This window comes from Podarcis tiliguerta (genome assembly GCF_965153285.1).
Source record: "Podarcis tiliguerta genome assembly, chromosome: 10".
NCBI classification, from domain to species: domain Eukaryota; kingdom Metazoa; phylum Chordata; class Lepidosauria; order Squamata; family Lacertidae; genus Podarcis; species Podarcis tiliguerta.
Genome location: NC_139543.1, coordinates 63323529 through 63343229, shown reverse-complemented (window position 1 = coordinate 63343229; position 19701 = coordinate 63323529). Strand labels below are relative to the sequence as shown.

The window sequence follows — 19701 nt, the reverse complement described above, 5'->3', positions numbered from 1 at the left end:
GCACGAGCTGATTAGAGTATCAGACAGGCTTCTTTCCTAGCCGTTCTACCCAGTATGTTTAGGCGATGCCATGGTTTGGATCGAGGACTGTCTGACACGGTCGAGATGTGTTCTGCCAGTGAGCTACAACTGCTCCCTACTAAGTATTGATCGTGCCTCCCACGTAACTCCCCCCAATGGCTACAACACGTCCAAAGCAAATGAAAAATTAAGCATGTTTGACTTGTGGCACTCCAACCTGCTTTACTTTCTTTTTTCTTTTTGTTGTCTGTTGCTTCTAGATGCATCATCCCATTCAGATGAAACCGGCAGATAGTGAAAAATCCAACGGTAGGTGGTCAACCTGTTTCATACTTAAATGTTGCCCATTCTTCTTCTTCTTCTTCTTCTTCTTCTTCTTCTTCTTCTTCTTCTTCTTCTCCTCGGGAGTTGGGAAGAACAGGCTGTGTTGTTTGTTAAACTATGGGATTTGCCAAGTGGTAGTGATGCTCTCCAACTTGAATGGCTTTCAAAGAGGGTTAGACAAGTTCATGGAGCACAAGGTTGTCAATGGCTGCTAGCTATGATGGCTGCCCTTGGCCTCTGCTGGCAGTCATAAGTGGGGAAAGAACTATTGGGCTCAGGTCCAACTTGCGACCTTCCTATAGGCATCTGGTTGGTCAATGTGAGAAGAGAATGTTGGACTAGATAGACCTTTGGCCCGATCTAGGAGGCCCGATCTATTACGTTCTTGCTATGTTCTCATTACACGCTTGGTGACCCCATTCATGACACTGTCTCAGGCCTAGAGAAAACACAGGCCTCTCTTGAACTCCCACAAAGAAGAAGGAAAGATTCAAAGGAAGGAATCGCCAGGATGACCCGTATGCTATGGCAATATGAGTGTTGATGCAATTGTCCTCTTGCCAGTCACTTTCCTGAGAAAATTTCTCCATCTCCTTTTGACCATTTCCCATCAAATAATGAGACACTGCATTTGGGAATTAGCAAGAGGTGGAATTTTGGGGAAATTCTCATGGATAGAATGTGGGGTTTATGCTGTCGCTGTTGTTACCTTTGAGGTGGTCAAAGGATGTTTGTGAGTGTCTTTCCTTTCATTCTACAAATCATCCCTCCAGTGGTCTGCGTTTGGTAGCCTTCCTGGATGCCCACATTTATGGGAAAGCCCAGCTAAGGAGATTACATGGCTTTAATAAAGTGTGGGATGGGCAGGCTGCAGACCCCTGGGAGATTATTGTACACCTGATCGCAAACATTTGGCCACCTCATAAATAAGGTAAGTGCAAAGTCTGCTAAAATTAAAATATAAAATGATTTCTCAAGCATCCTGAAAACTTGGAGAAAGTATTGGGTGGCCTCCCCCCCAAATATTTTATGGGGGGGTTGAAGGGCCCAGGGCCCCATAGAGTTGGTGATATGTGATATTAAAAAAAAACTGGGGGTGGGTAACACTCTCCAAGTGGCTCTTCCTATGAGCAAAGAATCCAGAATTCATAGGCTTTCTAAACTCTAGTACTGACTACTTGATGTTGTTGTTTAGTCGTTTAGTCGTGTCCGACTCTCCATGACCCCATGGACCAGAGCACGCCAGGCACTCATGTCTTCCACTGCCTCCCACAGTTTGATCAAACTCATGCTGGTAGATTCAAGAACACTGTCTAACCATCTTGTCCTCTGTCGTCCCCTTTTCCTTGTGCCCTCAATCTTTCTCAACATTGGGGTCTTTTCCAGAGAGTCTTCTCTTCTCATGAGGTGGGCCAAGTATTGGAGCCTAAACTTCTGTCCTTCCAATGAGCACTGAGGGCTGATTTCCTTCAGAATGGATAGGTTTGATCTTCTTGCAGTCCATGGGACTCTCAAGAGTCTCCTCCAGCACAATATTACATTTAATTACATGACAGAATACTCTTTTACCTCTCATCCCAATAAACTATTGCTTGGTTTGCAACCAATCTCAGCCTATGAATAAAACTACATTCCCCAACCTGGTGCCCTCCAAGTGATGTTGGACTCAAGGTCCCATCAGCCCCAGGTTACTGGTCAGTGATGTTGGGAGTTGTAGTCCAACAACATGGGGAGGGCACCAGGCTAGAGGAATCACTAGGGAGATCAGGCATGAATAACTGCCCAACTGCCTAGGAAGCAACAGCCAGAAGATATTCTTGCCAGTAAGAGCCGTAAATCTGAACCCACTTCTTTGGTCTAAGCCAGAAAGGGATTCCACTCTCTGCTGTTTTACTCCTATGGAGACAAGGTTGACTGGTGCCATCTTAAAAAGCAGAGACATCACCTTGCCGACAAAGGCCCGTATAGTTAAAGCTATGGTTTTCCCAGTAGTGATGTATGGGAGTGAGAGCTGGACCATAAAGAAGGCTGATCGCCAAAGAACTGATGCTTTTGAATTATGGTGCTGGAGGAGACTCTTGAGAGTCCCATGGACTGCAAGAAGATCAAATGTATCCATTCTGAAGGAAATCAGCCCTGAGTGCTCACTGGAAGGACAGATCCTGAAGCTGAGACTCTAATACTTTGGCCACCTCATGAGAAGAGAAGACTCCCTGGAAAAGACCCTGATGTTGGGAAAGACTGAGGGCACAAGGAGAAGGGGACGACAGAGGACAAGATGGTTGGACAGTGTTCTCGAAGCTACCAGCATGAGTTTGACCAAACTGCGGGAGGCAGTGGAAGACAGGAGTGCCTGGCGTGCTCTGGTCCATGGAGTCACAAAAAGTCGGACACGACTAAACGACTAAACAACAACAACAACAAGGTTGGAAGGCAGGCAGACCAACAGTAGATGGTGCCAGAGCCAATGTCAGGCAGAGCCACGCCCTGGCTGACTGTAAGAACTGAGGTTGGTGAGGCAATGCCAGATTTTTTTCCCTCAGAGACCAGCCTCCACTGTACAGATTCACCTTGCCTTGGCTCTCGTCCCTCCAGGTTGCACAAGGCAGGACAGAAATCAGGTCAAAGGCAGCCCTATTGATTGGGAGGGATCTCTGTGACATGCAAAACATGCAGCGAACTTAAATGAGTCTGAATTGTGCCAAGCAGGCCTCTGTAAGGAGCGGCACGGCCGCCGTGCCATGTTTGGTTTTTAATCTAGCCTTGCTTGGCCCCTTGATTCCTATAATTTGCTAAGAGGCATGTCAAAGAAATCTCCTGCCTTCTTAGATTGCAAGAACTTTGCTTTTCCCTCATGGCAGAAATAATCATAGCCGCTTCCTTCCAGCAGGCAACTTTGCTCTTCATTAATTAGTAATCAGGGCAGAAGCCATGCACTCAGAGATTTAAATACCTGCAAATGTAAATGATGACTGGGCCCTAAATCTCTCTGCAGAGTTAAGAGTTCTTTCTTTCTTTTTCTTTCTCTATTTTGGGGGGGAGGGGGGTTAATTATGGTGCTTCCCATTTCCTCATTTCTCCATGGATCCCGTGAAGTTCAGAAGAATATTAAGTCTTTGTGCTGTCCGTTTTGACAGCACAAAAAATGCAAAAATGCTTGTTTCTTTAACCATATTGTGGCTAGCATGTTTGCAACGCTGGCTTGCTGGCCCACCAAAGATTGTAAATTGTCTGCCTTGTTGTTATTGTTTGTTGGCATTGGTGAAATATTGGCAAGTATTTCGTAAAGTTGCTCCAGGTGTAACTCCAGCTGTGGGCAGGGGGGATGATCTTGGGGAGGGGCTTCCTCCAGGCATGCCCGCCGCCAATTAATCTAGCCCCACCTCTCAAACACACATTTGTGCTATCTGAAAGTGCAGCTTGGCATGATGAGCCCTAGCCCATGCTCCAGATCTCCCTACACAATGAGCTTTTTTGTAGGCTACGGAATTTCCTTTTCCTCTCCTTGAGAGTCCATAAGTTACGCAGTTGAGTTTCCCACATTTGGGGAAATCGCCTCCAGAAAAGATTTGGGAGGAGAAAGGATGGAAGCCAGCAACAGTAGAAGTAAGACACCGCAATCATGCCTGGTAACTGTTGATTGTTGTTGTTTAGTCGTTTAGTGGTGTCCAACTCTTTGTGACCAGAGCATGCCAGGCACTCCTATCTTCCACTGCCTCCCGCAGTTTGGTCAAAAGTTATGGGGAAGCAGGCTGAGGGCCTTCTTGGTAGTGGCGCCTGCCCTGTGGAACGCCCTCCCTCAGATGTCAAGGGGATGAGTAACTATATAACCTTTGGAAGACATCTGAAGGCAGCTCTGTATAGGGAAGCCTTTTGATGTTTCATTATGTTTCTGTATTTGTTGGACGCGGGTGGCACTGTGGTCTAAATCACTGAGCCTCTTGGGCTTGCCGATTGGAAGGTTGGTGGTTCGAATCCCTGCAACGGGGTGAGCTCCCGTTGCTCTGTCCCAGCTCCTGCCAACCTAGCAGTTCGAAAGCACACCAGTTCGAGTAGATAAATAGGTACCACTGCGGTGGGAAGGTAAACGGAGTTTCTGTGCACTCTAGTTTCCGTCACGGTGTTCCATTGCCCCAGAAGCAGTTTAGTCATGCTGGCCACATGACCCGGAAAGCTTTCTATGGACAAACGCCAGCTCCCTCGGCCTGAAAGCAAGATGAGTGCAGCAACCCCATAGTCACCATTGGCTGGACTTTACCACCCAGGGGTCCTTTTATGTTGTTATATTTGTTGGAAGCTGCCCTGAGTGGCTGGGGCAACCCAGTCAGATGGGCGGGGTATAAAGATGAAGATGATGATGATGATGATGATTACTACTACTACTACTACTATTCCACATGTGCAAAATCCTGAAACCGTAACTTCAGAAGGCAGGGCTGTCTTGCATCCTCCTTCCTTGTGTTCTCAGGATGAACTCCTCATTTGGGGACGAGGAACAGGATTTGGCCGGCACGCTTTATTCTGAGCTCACCCACCCCCAGTGGCCCTCCTGGCAGGTGGGTTAAGCTGTCCATCACCTGATGTCACCATGAAACCAGATGACCCCAAAGAACATGTTTCTCCACTGGCGCAGCTCAAGACATGCTTGCATTTAAGCTGGGAGGTCAAAGGAAGAATCGGTAGCCTGCTGGCCTAAACAAATCTGGAAATCTATTTGTAAACATGGGTGCTGATGTATAAGCCGCTTTTACTCATATGGAAAGAGTTAACAGCTTTTCTATAAATCAAAGGGTTTTTCGTTTTGTTTTTTAATAATATATTCCGAGCGGGTGGACGAGGGGGAGGGAGAAAGGGAGAAATTTTAAATCCCGGCTTGTAAGCCTGCAAAAACCCCAAGCGTGCAATCTGTCCGTGTCACACCTGGATCTAAATCTGCCTGAATTAATTAGCAACTTCTTTCCCCTACGTGTTAGTGCTAACATATGGCATTTAATTACTACTTTCAATTCAGCACTTTGTTCCTTTTAGAATTTTGAAATCTTTTCTTCTGCGAAGTCGGAACATGGCCGGGTCCTACCAGAGAGGGCGGGCTTTTGTCTGTTGAGGAACAGAGACTCGAAACTGGTGCTGACGTGCCGCTAACGGTTTGACTTCACCAGCAGAGGTGTGGTACATTGTCTTTCAAGGCAGACGGGTGCCCACCAGCTCGGAGAAAGGCACCAGGACTCTTATTGTGATGCATTTAAATCGGCACTGAGCAGGTTACACAACGCCGGCCCTACCATGAGGCAGAGTGAGGCGGCTGCCTTAGGTGGCAAATGGTGGAAGACAGAGCTTTGTGTGAGCTACTCAGATGTAGTAGAAGACTACATCACCAGTGCTTAAGGAAGGTTCAGTTGCTGCCAGTCTGGTTAGTTTTTGTACATGAAATGTGAAGGGGTCGCCATCTTGATTGCCTCAGGAAAGCATTATTATTATTATTATTATTATTTGCATATACCGCCCTTCAGCCAAAGATCTCAGGGCGGTTCACAAGTTAAAAATGCAGGATAAAAGGAATACATAGTTAAAAAACAAAGCTATACCCCGCCTCCCACAAACACATTTAAAAGGCCGTAGAATATGAATCAGCCTAAGGCCTGGTTTAAGAGGAACATTTTCACCTGGCACTTAAAGGTGTATAATGAAGGCGCCAGGCAAACCTCCCTGGGGAGAGCATTCCACAAATAGGGAGCCACTACAGATAAGGCTCCGTTCTCGTGTTTCTACCCTCCAGACGACATGTGTGGCAGGCACACAAAGACGGGCTTTAGATGATGAACGCAAAGTCTGGGTTGGTTTATATGGTATTCATATCCACTCAAAGTGACAAGTATGCGGATTAATGGAGGATAAGGCTGTTGGTGCAGGTCTGTAGTGATGGCTGCAGATTGCCTCCAGTCTTGGGGACAGCACACCTCTGAATATTAGTTGCTGAGCAAGCTTCTGGTTGGCTAATGAAGGGAACAGGTTGCTGGATGAGATAGGTCTTTGGCCTGAGCCATTCAAAATGTAATGAAGATTAATAAGTAATTTTAAACAAGTCACGTCCATTGCTCCCCATGCTTTTTCTTTTGGCCCTGCCCACCAGGGGTACCTGCCCAGGCTGGGGGGAAATTCTCCACACAAGAGTCATCTAGTCCAGCTTCCTGCAATGCAGGAATCTGTTGCCCAATGGGGGATTCGAACTCACAACCCTGAGATTAAGACGTCTCATGCGAGCTCAGAATGTGGTGTTTGAGGTAGGAAAAAACGTTGCCCAGCCCCTTGGTCACCACTTTAAAAATCAGTAGGTATCAGCAGGGTTAGATCCTGTGTGAAAGGAGATTGGCTGGTGCTGCATCTCCTCTGCTGAAAACCAGGTCAGTTTGTGCTTTGTTACTTTAGAGTCAATGCGTCTGGTTCCTTCCGAAGATCTATCAGCAGCAATTGCAAAACAGCGGTGCTGATCCATAGCTGTGTATTGGTTTGTGTGTGTGTGGTGTTGTTGTTTTTTTACTCTTGAGTCAGTTCTCTTGAATGCAGCGTTTTGTAAAAGATATACAGTATACATGAGCTGGGTGTTTAATTTACTATAAAATCAGCCTCCAGCTGAAAACCTGTGAAATCGTTTTAGTTAATTTGCCGTATTTATCAGTTTACCAGCGAAACTTGAGCAGGCCAGTAGGGAATTCATCATCTGCAGCAGTTTGGAAAATTAAAAAAAAAAAACCTTTGTTGTTGTTGTTTTTCTCGGGGTGGCGGAGGAGAAAGGGAAGTTGAAGCAGCGGCTGCTTAGATCGCCGCCTTCCCTTATACATGTACAGGGAGAGAAGGGAAAGGTGTCTGGCTTTACGAAGTTCTTCTGCCACCCTCCATGTACGCTCCGTTTTAATTTAACTTGTCACAACTTTCAGACAAGTTATTTAACGCTGAACATTGCACCCGAAATACCTTAAGAGCTGATGGACCACTCCTAAGAGCCCTCCTTGATATGTAAAACGCAGGTCATTCCTCCTTGGAAATGTTGTAAAGAATAAGCTATATTCTTTTTTAAAAATAACTTTTTTATTCAAAATTGAAACAAAACATATTATCCAGAAACATATCATCCTTATCCCCCCCCCCCATATTTCCTCCCTCCCCCCACTTTTACAGGTTTCATTTTGGTGCAAACGATTTACAGTGCAGAGCCACAAGTTCATGTCTGCCTCAATCGCTAGCAGAATCCGGGAGTGGTTGTTTCCTGGACCTCCCCCAGCATAAAAGTCTTGTTACTCCCTCTTTGCGCTTTAGACCTCTGCGCAGGGTGTGCGATGGAAGAGGCGTGCTTCCCTCCTGGCCGGCTTGGCCAGGAGCGGTGCTGAGGCTCCCAGCAGCATCCTCTGATCCTTTCCTCTCTTCCCCACTGGAGGTGGGGCTTTCCTCATCACCGGAAGAACTGCTTTGCAAGATTTTCGGAGGCTCCCTGTAACACGACTGCCCCTCTGTTTCCCGCCCCTGTTCTGATGGCAGTTCCCTGACACCGGACTACATTTTTTTTTTGGGGGGGGGGGTTATGAACGAATTCCTATCCCCCACTGTTATGTACTCAGTTGAATAGGATCCAAACCGCAGCAGTCTGATTCGTCCTAGAACAATAGGATCCAAAAGGCAGCAGTCTGATTGGTCCTAGAACAATAGGATTCAGAATGCAGCAGTCTGATTGGTCCTAGAACAATGCAGCAGTATGATTGGTTGGCAGGAACCACCCAATCATGCTCCAGATAGAAGTGAATCCACAACCTGATTGGCTTACAGTAGAATTCCGGAATTAGCCAATCATGTGCAGCCCATTGTGTAAATAATGTATATAAGGCAGATACTTTGAGGGGGCTTTCATTCATTCCTCCTCACCACTATGAGCTGAATAAAGAGCATGAAATCACTTTGCGACTCTGAGTATATTTCACCCACAAATAACCCAGAGATGCATTTTAAATAAAAGCACACATTCTACTCATTTAAAAACACGCTGATTCCCAGACCGGGCGATTGGGCTGGATCCGCCCTTAGTTTGCCTACCCATGAGGTAGAGTAAGGGTCTGTTAGGAGCTGGAGTCAGGAAAAGTTCGGCAAAAAAATAAAATAAAATGTCAGTGATGTTAACTCTTTATTCAAAGAAACCAAAACAGTGCAGGCCTGGTAATCTTGCCCCAATGAAGCAGTTCTGAGGACCAAAATGGAGACCTTATACCTGGTGAATTGTACTCTACAATAAAGCTTTGTTCTTCATGAAATTTGGATTGAGGCCCAAACTGGAACCCACCAGTTTGTTTGCTTTGCTTAATGGTTCAGTTGCTATCTTTTTTTTATTTCCTGGGCGGGGAAGCATGTTTTCCGTATGCCAGCTAGTATAAAATAGCAGAATAATGTTGCTAACTGTGCATGAATATTTGGGGGAGAAATTACTTGATGGCGCTCTAGGGAGCGATAAACAGTTGAGCGCCTCAACACAGCTAACCCAAGACACAGATGTACACACTTTCACCGCTATATAGCTATGCACAGTGCGCGGAAAAACGTATCAAAGCTGTGAGACACATAAAACGGAATGAAAATATGCTGGTTTTCTCTGCACAGTACTCTGCTGCTCTACATGCCCCCCCTCTGCCCCCCAGCAAATGCTTGCTAATATCCCTGGATGGGGAGAAGGGGAGGGGGCTCAAGGAAGATTTTTTCCCCTCTCCTCCCCCATCTGTCCCCCAGTGGAATGGAAACGAAAGAACTCCTTCATTACTAAAATAATTTGCACAATAATAGAAATAAATAACTGAATGGCAGGTTCTCTGGAGGAACGATTTCTCCGCGCTTCCCTACCAGCGCTGACTATGTGCTCATTAGCAGCGCATAGAATTTGCATGACATTTCCAGAGCCAAGGAAGGAACGAGATATCTGCTGTATAATAAGCACTTGCGGTTTGGAGGGAGATGGACAAGAACAGTGACTTGGCAATCTTCCAAGCCTTTCAGATCCATCGTGTATAGGTCTGGTCTTGGATGTCTCTTATCTGACATCTGTCCCCTGTCGCTTAAGACCCCCTTTTCCCGCCACCCCCTGGGGTTGCACGTGATCAAAGAAGGAGAAGGAATAAAAGGAAAGAGTCGATCGACGGCTTTCAAGCTTCCGTCTTCAGGGAATGCTTTCCACCTCTGCCTGTTTGCTGAAGAAGCACAGCCATTGGCCACAGAGCAAAGACATGTTGTAGAACAGGGAGGCATGTTTACGTGTCGAGGTCCCCAAGACACCCCCCAAAAAAAACCACCATTGACACTTGATTTTAGTTTAAGGTTTTTGGCATGGTTTTAGCCACAACTTTATTAAAAATACAATAAATGTGAGTGGTTGTTTAGGCATTGGTTGAGGCTATCTGACCCAGCATGTGGATAGACTGACATTCACATGCATGTGAAGTCAGTAAGGGAAAACATTTGGGGAGAGAGATGGAGCTGGGTACCATGCCCTCACCTCTCCCAAAATGCTCCCAGGGGCTCTTGTGTGGCCCTAGCCCCTTGACAGGGGTTTGCACAAAAGCATGGCGAGGCCCTGGATTCCTTTAATGGAATATCCTTGCAGCAGCAGCATTTGGAGGGCCAGGCACAGCCAATCCATACCCCTCCACCAACCAGTTCCTAAACCAATGCCTAACCGCAACCTTACAAGTTGTGATGATTTGCTACGCAGTAGGCAAAAACCAAATGGCACCATCCAATCAGCCAAATGGACAAAATTCCTACCGGGCCCCTGCCCCAAGAGCAGATGACCCCATGACAGGCATAGCAAGGTCAAGTGAACAACGCTGAACATAGGGGGGGCGGGTGATCCGATGCGTGCAGTGAAAAAAAGGAAGTTCAACGCTGCGCGCAGGGTATTTAAAGGACATGGCTGTCAATCACAAAATGGCAACATATAAATCTCCCCAGTAACAGGAAGCTCAAAGATAATGGTGGCCAAACTCTTTTCCCGCCCAGCAGCAGTGGGTGTCTTGTTAGCCCCCACCGCAACACGTGCTCTCCATGAAGGAGAACACACTTTTTTGGCACATGCTCAGTTCATGCACATGGGGCATAGGAAGCTGGCTTTATACTGAATCAGACCACTGGCCCTCTGATGCCTAACCACTGTATAGCACCAGCAAGGGTGTGGCTGGCTTTTTAAAAAGTAAATTGCAAGTGCAAGGGAGCTACTCCAGGTGGAGACCTTAGCGATTAGGGGCAGTAGTAACTTGGCACATTGCCCCTACTGCAGTCTTGATGGGAAACGGCTTGCGGGAAAAGGCAAAGCAGTAAACCCTACAGAAATCCAGAGCGGAGTCCTAAGACGGTTGGATGGCACCCAGGGCCGGATTTAGGTTTGATGAGGCCCTAAGCTACTGAAGGTAATGGGGCCCTTGATATGTCCAGCTGTCCTTTGTCCACAACAAATGGTCGCTGTTTTTTTGTGTTGAATATATGCTATATGGTAATTTATGGACCTCATAGGTATCTAAAGCCATTTGCACATAACAAAATATGTATTTTATCAAAGTAATTGTTGAACTGAAATATAGTTCATAAAGTGCCACTGTATATAGAAATGAGCAAACCGGTGATATTTTAGGGAGCAGGCTAGCAGGCGGGGCCCATTACTTACATCACAGGAGCCTACACAACTCAAATCACTGTTGCTGTGTGTAGGTTTTATTTTATTTATTTTTTATCTTACATTTTGGAAATGTACGTCCAGGTTTTTTTCCCTTAAAAATTTTTAGGGGCCCCCGAGAGTGGGGCCGTAAGCTATAGCTTGTTTAGCTTATACGTAAATCCAGCACTGTTTGCAAGCAACTTCTCTTCACGCCATGCATTTCTGTATTTTCACTAAAATCTTCATTTCATAATAATAATAATAATAACAACAAATTGAAGTTTTTAAGCTTTTTTTAAATGAAATTCACCAAAACAAAACAAAAATCAGATATGAGCAGCCCATATCCTTCTCAGACATTTTAAGCGGTTTTTCAGAAAATCCAACTGTTTCATTTAAGACTCAGATTGGGTATGACCAGCCTATCAACAAGTAGATTAATTAGCACAGCAAAATGGCGCAAACTTTTTAAAAGCTTTAAAAATATTTGCTGATTTTTATCTGCATATTATTGGCAGTTGCTTCACATTATGTTATGCAGAGGGGCTTTTTTTGATTAAGCGGTTTGTGAATTTTTCTAAATGTGTTTCATATATATATATATATATATATATATATATATATATGTTAAGTGGGACAAACATTTTCGGTAGTAAGAAATCCGCATCTGGTGCCTGCTGAGTCCAAATTCTGGAGCATCAGATTTGTCAACGCATCCCAACCCAGCTTTAAGCCATTTCAGGCTCTGTCGCTTTAAAGCTTTCTGAATGTGAGCTTGCTTAAACTCAATCCAATGCATACAGCTGCTGCCTTGACCTACTTTGCGTGAGCCTATACAGAAAAGGAAACCATCTAGCAATAACTTGACCGCACCCCCTTAAGAAAAAATAATAATCTTTGCAAGCGCAGCATTACAAGTCTGCTGGGGATTTGGTTTCCCCCGTAGTAATCTTGCAAGGACTCAGGCCTGATAGGGGGATGCTCACCAGCAATGTTCGTTTGGGGTGGGAATCACTGTGTTGCTGTAGGTAAAGGAGAGCGGGGAATCCTGCGCCAGTATTCTGTCTTTGGCATAGTTGCTGCCCGTTTCATACAGCTTGTTGAAATTGATTTGGGGCGGGTTGGAGTGTCCCATATGCCTTTCAAGTCTTCCCTGAGTTGAATAGAATAGAATAGAATAGAATAGAATAGAATAGAATAGAATAGAATAGAATCATAGAGTTGGAAGAGACCACAAGGGCCATTGAGTCCAACCCCCTGCCAAGCAGGAAACACCATCAGAGCACTCCTGACATATGGTTGTCAAGCCTCTGCTTAAAGACCTCCAAAGAAGGAGACTCCACCACACTCCTTGGCAGCAAATTCCACTGTCAAACAGCTCTTACTGTCAGGAAGTTCTTCCTAATGTGTAGGTGGAATCTTCTTTCTTGTAGTTTGGATCCATTGCTCCGTGTCCGCTTCTCTGGAGCAGCAGAAAACAATTTTTCTCCCTCCTCTATATGACATCCTTTTATATATTTGAACATGGCTATCATATCACCCCTTAACCTCCTCTTCTCCAGGCTAATTCATAGGCTTTGTTTCAGGCATCCATTCTCATTTCTCTTTTCATATATTAGAAGGCAGGATTGAGGGTGGATTTCATCTAAATTAGAATCTGCGCACACCGCTTAGTAGTGGTAGTAGAGTAGTCGTACTAGATTGAGCCAGAGGGGTAGGGATGGTCAAGGAAGGGAGAGGAGAGGAGGGGAACCATTGCAAGAGAAAGGCAGGGAGTGACTCCAGAAAGGAAAGAGAAGAAGGTACAGCGAAATGTTTTCCACAGGGCTTGCCGTCAGTTAGCACTGCCCTGCTCACAAGACCAGCTCTCGGTTTGAAGTGGTAATGAAGCATTGATCACAGATGAGGCAAGGTGGGGGCGGGGAGGGGGAAGAGAGGGGTTTGAATTGCCCTTTGCTCATTCGTCGTTGTTTTTTTATCTCCTAGCTGTGGAAGACAGAAAATTGTTCATAGGAATGGTTTCGAAGAAGTGTAACGAGAACGATATCAGGGTGATGTTTTCTCCATTTGGCCAGATAGAAGAATGCCGGATCCTCCGGGGACCAGACGGGCTGAGCCGAGGTGAGTGCGAGAAGCCTACGAAACCCTCTTATCATTATTTCTAAGTGCTAATTGGAGCTGGAGATCACGGCCGGGGGAGACGAAGCCTCTGTCAGCATCTAGAGGCTATGCTTGGAAGCATGCCATGTGACAGAGGAACCCTTGCGAATTCTTTAATAGAAGCTGAAATTATCACCTTTTACTTAATAATAATAATAATAAAATGCCCAAGAGGTTATCTGTGGCAACGTACATTAAGGCATGTCATTGCCCCCTTTGACCGGTGGAGAGAGAAATTCAACACAGGGGCCGTTACTCCCATATTTTTAATTTAGATGGCCATCATTCTGACAGGTGGGGTGCACATGAGGGAATGGCTTTCATACTGCAGAAATGCCTGTGGCCAGGTGTATTGCGCTCACCTGCCTACCTCTGGGCCCAGATCACCTCCTAAGATCATGCGGGTGGTTGTGCTTTCACTGCGATGCTCTCCCCTAGTTCAGTTTTCTCTACGGGAGTGAATGTCAACCATTCCCCTAATGCTATAGAAAGTAGGAGGGTGCCTTTGGGGACAGCTGAAGCCTGCTCTCTGCCTCTGGTGACTCCAGAATTACAAAACCAAGCCTGGTCCTATCTGCACCTCTTTGTCTGCTTCGCCCTACCCTGTGTTTGGTTTCTTGACAGCTGTGGGGCTGGGGAACGTGTGTGGACTTGCAGGTGGGGCTGGACTACTCATTTTTCCTGGCCACTGGCCATCCTGTCTGGGGCTGACAGATATTATAGTCCAGGCTTCCTCCAACTCGGCCCTCCACATGTTTTGAGTCTACAGTTCCCATCATCCCTGACCACTGTTCCTGCTAGCTAGGGATCATGGGAGTTGTAGGCCAAAAACATCTGGAGGGCCGAGTTGGAGGAAGCCTGTTATAGTCCAACAACATCTGCAGAGCCACAGGTTGTCCACCCCTCGACTGAGTGTGGTGGCAATGTTTTGAGCCAGCCTTTATGCAGCATGGTCCATGCTGCAAATTTGCAGACCTAATTCAAGGAGGGAACTTATGTGGTACAGATCCCAGGGAGAATTTGGAAACAGCAGGAAGAGGTTGACTCGCAAAGCATGTGGTGTAGCCATATAGGTCTTCTCAGCTGTTAAGGACTAAGCTTGCCTAATCACATCTACTTCGCTAGTAAAGAAATAATATGTAGCATTCCCTGTAATTGCATATGTCGCGATAGATTTGGTGGATGCTTATGTTTATCGGGCTTAGGGTTGTATGACGGTCAGCAAGGTAATGTCTGCAAATTCTGACATTTACTGACAGATCTGTAGAGCCTTGAATGATATCATTTTCACCATATGCAGGAGATTCATCAGACCACAGATATAAATGTGTATGTGTGTTTTAAGAGGCTTGTGACACAAAAAGTCATACACTGTCTTAAGACATACCAGTAAATGTCATCAATCATCAAATATCAGACATTTACCATAACATAGAAACCATCAGGAGGTGCATATTGTTTCCAATTTGTGTAGGAGTCCACACCTTCTCACTGGTTAGTACAATGTGGAATTCATTGTAAAGGGAAACACAACAATATAGTCACAGGAATATTTGTGCACTTAATAAAAATAATTCTGGGCCCCCCAGCTGAATTATACAACATGCAAATCAGATTAAGCTTATTTGCATACATGTTCTTATTTGACGTGATTTATTCAGCATCTGCCAGTCACGAGACGAGGCCAGGAGCTGTGCAGAACACTCTGACTTCTGGAAATCACTCTCTGCTTCAGAAATGTCATCAGGCATCACTTCTCATTAAATGTAGCCCAAGATTTCCTTCCCAGTTTCCCAAAAATACTCTCCCCTGGAAAACAGATCCTGATTTTCTACTGTTTTCTTTGGGGTGAGAGAAATTTCACCATATATATATATATATATATATATATATATATATATATGCTTTCGTAGATTTTCACGGGTACAGGAATGCAGGTTTTGGTGTCCTCGGGTGTCTTCCCGTGTAAAAGTTGGGGTGTCTAGGCGACGTTTCGACGAGGTCTCACTCGTCATCTTCAGGCTGGTGCTTTCGGCTTCTTGTTACTGGAACAGAGCAGGATCTCAGTGTTTGAGTTCCTATAAATACTGTTGAGGAGGTGTGGTGTATAGCCTCCAATGTTCTGGGCAGAGAGGAGGTTCCCAGGCTAGTGTGCCTTTTCTTCTTTTGTTCCTTAATTACTTGAGGGATATCTTGAGTGATTTCTTGAGTGATTTCCTGAATCCCACTTAGGTGGGTCATTAGGTGTGGATTAGTTGCTAAAGCCTTCGTGTCTTGAACTCTTGAACTTTGTGAAGAGTTTTTCTGAGAAGATGGCTGTACTGCACTTGGTTGTGCTCTGGCTTGGCTTCGTGTATAGGGGCGAGCTGTGGTTTTGTGGCCTGTGCCAGCCAGATCTGTGTAGGGATTGCAGGGGGGTGCAGCATCCGGAGGTGCCACCCTGGTTTGGCTACTGGATGGTGTCTGTAATTTATCTGTGGAGAGGGTCTGGGTTTGGGTCTGGTGTGGTTGATTGGTGATGGCGTTCTGTGTGCCTCTGGATCTGGTGTCAGATTTTGTGGGGAGGGCTAATTTCCAGATGTCTGGCAAGCGGGATGTGTCGTCACGCTTGTTCATGTTGTGAGGGTGTTTCTCTATCTCGATGGCTTCCATGATTATTCTCTTGTGGTGATGTTCCATGTTAAAGAGCAATTTGGAATCTGCAAAATTAATTTCGTGTCCTGTTTCTTTCATGTGTTGGAAAAGAGAGGAAGTTTTTTCTTCTTTTTTGACGGCATTCTTGTGTTCTGCGATCCGTGCATTTATTCGTCTGTTTGTTTGTCCAATGTACGTGGCTGGGCAGACTTTGCAGGGTATTTCATAGACCCCTTGGTTTTCCAACTGAATTTTATCCTTGGGGTTTCTGAGGATATTGGCTATTTTTTGGTTGGTGCAAAAGGCTGTTTTGATATTGTGTTTATGGAGGATTTTGCTAATTTTATCTGTAGTGCCCTTGATATAAGGAAGGAGGGCTATGCCATTGTTTTCTTCTGTGTCTTGGTTTTTGGGGGGTGTTTCTTTTTGGATTAGCTTCGTAACCCTGTTTTGCTGGTATCCATTGGCAATTAACACATTTGAGAGATTCTGTAACTCAGTTGTCAAGTGGTCTTCGTCAGCCAGGCGTTTGGTTCTGGAGATGAGAGTCTTGGCTACGGAGTTTATTTGTGCAGGGTGGTGGTGTGATTGTGCATGTAAGTAGCGGTTGGTGTGTGTTTTTTTCCGGTAGATAGTGTGTCCTAGGGAGCCATCAGGTTTTTTGTAGATTAGGACGTCAAGGAAGGGAAGTTGGTTGTTGGCTTCTATTTCCATAGTGAATTGTATTTTGGGGTGTAGGCTGTTGAGATGTGTGAGGAAGCTATCCAGTTTTTCCTTCCCGTGTGGCCAAATTACAAAGGTGTCGTCAACATATCTGAGCCAAAGTTTGGGTTTGTGTTCTGACTTGTCTAAAGCATTGGTTTCAAAGTGTTCCATGTACAGGTTAGCGATGACCGGTGAGAGGGGTGATCCCATAGGTGCTCCTTCTATCTGTTTGTATCTTTGTCCATTGTGGATGAAGTACGTGTTGGTTAGGCAGTGGTTGGTCAGGTCCAAGATGTATTCGGGGGGATTGTATTTGTTTTGAATGGCTGTCAAGGCTTCATTAATGGGCACTTGTGTGAAGAGAGATACAACATCGAAGCTCACAAGTAGGTCATTGGGTTGTAGGTTTTGCTTCTTTATTGTTTCTATGAACTGGAAGGAGTTTGGAACGTGTGAAGAGATGGATTCTGCATAGGGCTGAAGTTGCTTGGCGAGAAATTTAGCGAGATTTTGTAGAGGTGAGCCTATGGAGCTGACTATTGAGAAAAATCATCCAGATGCCCCAAACTCTACGGCCTCCCCAAGATACACAAAGAAGGAACACCACTCAGACCAATAGTCAGCTCCATAGGCTCACCTCTACAAAATCTCGCTAAATTTCTCGCCAAGCAACTTCAGCCCTATGCAGAATCCATCTCTTCACACGTTCCAAACTCCTTCCAGTTCATAGAAACAATAAAGAAGCAAAACCTACAACCCAATGACCTACTTGTGAGCTTCGATGTTGTATCTCTCTTCACACAAGTGCCCATTAATGAAGCCTTGACAGCCATTCAAAACAAATACAATCCCCCCGAATACATCTTGGACCTGACCAACCACTGCCTAACCAACACGTACTTCATCCACAATGGACAAAGATACAAACAGATAGAAGGAGCACCTATGGGATCACCCCTCTCACCGGTCATCGCTAACCTGTACATGGAACACTTTGAAACCAATGCTTTAGACAAGTCAGAACACAAACCCAAACTTTGGCTCAGATATGTTGACGACACCTTTGTAATTTGGCCACACGGGAAGGAAAAACTGGATAGCTTCCTCACACATCTCAACAGCCTACACCCCAAAATACAATTCACTATGGAAATAGAAGCCAACAACCAACTTCCCTTCCTTGACGTCCTAATCTACAAAAAACCTGATGGCTCCCTAGGACACACTATCTACCGGAAAAAAACACACACCAACCGCTACTTACATGCACAATCACACCACCACCCTGCACAAATAAACTCCGTAGCCAAGACTCTCATCTCCAGAACCAAACGCCTGGCTGACGAAGACCACTTGACAACTGAGTTACAGAATCTCTCAAATGTGTTAATTGCCAATGGATACCAGCAAAACAGGGTTACGAAGCTAATCCAAAAAGAAACACCCCCCAAAAACCAAGACACAGAAGAAAACAATGGCATAGCCCTCCTTCCTTATATCAAGGGCACTACAGATAAAATTAGCAAAATCCTCCATAAACACAATATCAAAACAGCCTTTTGCACCAACCAAAAAATAGCCAATATCCTCAGAAACCCCAAGGATAAAATTCAGTTGGAAAACCAAGGGGTCTATGAAATACCCTGCAAAGTCTGCCCAGCCACGTACATTGGACAAACAAACAGACGAATAAATGCACGGATCGCAGAACACAAGAATGCCGTCAAAAAAGAAGAAAAAACTTCCTCTCTTTTCCAACACATGAAAGAAACAGGACACGAAATTAATTTTGCAGATTCCAAATTGCTCTTTAACATGGAACATCACCACAAGAGAATAATCATGGAAGCCATCGAGATAGAGAAACACCCTCACAACATGAACAAGCGTGACGACACATCCCGCTTGCCAGACATCTGGAAATTAGCCCTCCCCACAAAATCTGACACCAGATCCAGAGGCACACAGAACGCCATCACCAATCAACCACACCAGACCCAAACCCAGACCCTCTCCACAGATAAATTACAGACACCATCCAGTAGCCAAACCAGGGTGGCACCTCCGGATGCTGCACCCCCCTGCAATCCCTACACAGATCTGGCTGGCACAGGCCACAAAACCACAGCTCGCCCCTATACACGAAGCCAAGCCAGAGCACAACCAAGTGCAGTACAGCCATCTTCTCAGAAAAACTCTTCACAAAGTTCAAGAGTTCAAGACACGAAGGCTTTAGCAACTAATCCACACCTAATGACCCACCTAAGTGGGATTCAGGAAATCACTCAAGAAATCACTCAAGATATCCCTCAAGTAATTAAGGAACAAAAGAAGAAAAGGCACACTAGCCTGGGAACCTCCTCTCTGCCCAGAACATTGGAGGCTATACACCACACCTCCTCAACAGTATTTATAGGAACTCAAACACTGAGATCCTGCTCTGTTCCAGTAACAAGAAGCCGAAAGCACCAGCCTGAAGATGACGAGTGAGACCTCGTCGAAACGTCGCCTAGACACCCCAACTTTTACACGGGAAGACACCCGAGGACACCAAAACCTGCATATATATATATATATATATATATGAATATGAGGGAGGAGTTCTGCATACCTTACTTAAACTTATGAGGTGGCAAAGGACAGGGTTTTTTTGTTCTTTCTTTTAAAAAGCTTTCCCCTTGATTTTAAAACTTTCATTTTGTATTTTTATGTTGTGAACCACCCTGTGGGCTTCAGATGAAAGGCAGCATATGGATTTAATAAATATTTTTTTTTTAATTAAAAATCAATATGGGGGGGGGAAATCTCAACTACCTTTATAAGTTTAAGTAAGATAAGCTGCAACTACCCCTACACACACACACACACACACACACACACAAAACAATGTTCAAGAAATATCTTCCACTCCCATGATCTTCCCATGAGTTTTTGTTTCTTTCCCCACGCCACTCCCCTTAATGGCAGAAAAAGAAAATTTCAGCGCAGCTCTAGAACGCCACATTTTCAAGCCCATCTCCACAGTCCAAAGAGGCTGTAAACTTGACTGCTGAGATTTAACAGAATATTGTTTTTCTTTACCCATTACAAAATTCTGGACATCTACCCAATGCACAGCCTGCTTATGTAGAGTCCAACCACATACTCATTTGACTCAATACTGTCCCATCCTCAAG

The 19701-nt window shown here is 45.2% G+C and overlaps 2 protein-coding genes across 52 annotated transcripts in view; one reads left to right on the top strand and one right to left on the bottom strand.

The window, feature by feature from the left end:
* Positions 1-19701, bottom strand: part of LOC310659256 (uncharacterized protein) — a 516050-nt gene that overhangs the window by 400925 nt on the left and 95424 nt on the right. The window lies entirely within an intron of this gene.
* CELF2 (CUGBP Elav-like family member 2) overlaps positions 1-19701 on the top strand; it is a 523411-nt gene that overhangs the window by 430448 nt on the left and 73262 nt on the right. For all 50 annotated transcript variants that reach the window (XM_083402110.1, XM_083402120.1, XM_083402090.1 and 47 more), the window contains 2 exons: positions 282-330; positions 13013-13147. In XM_083402110.1, coding sequence (XP_083258236.1) covers positions 282-330; positions 13013-13147 — 184 coding nt within the window. The remainder of the gene's footprint in view (positions 1-281; positions 331-13012; positions 13148-19701) is intronic.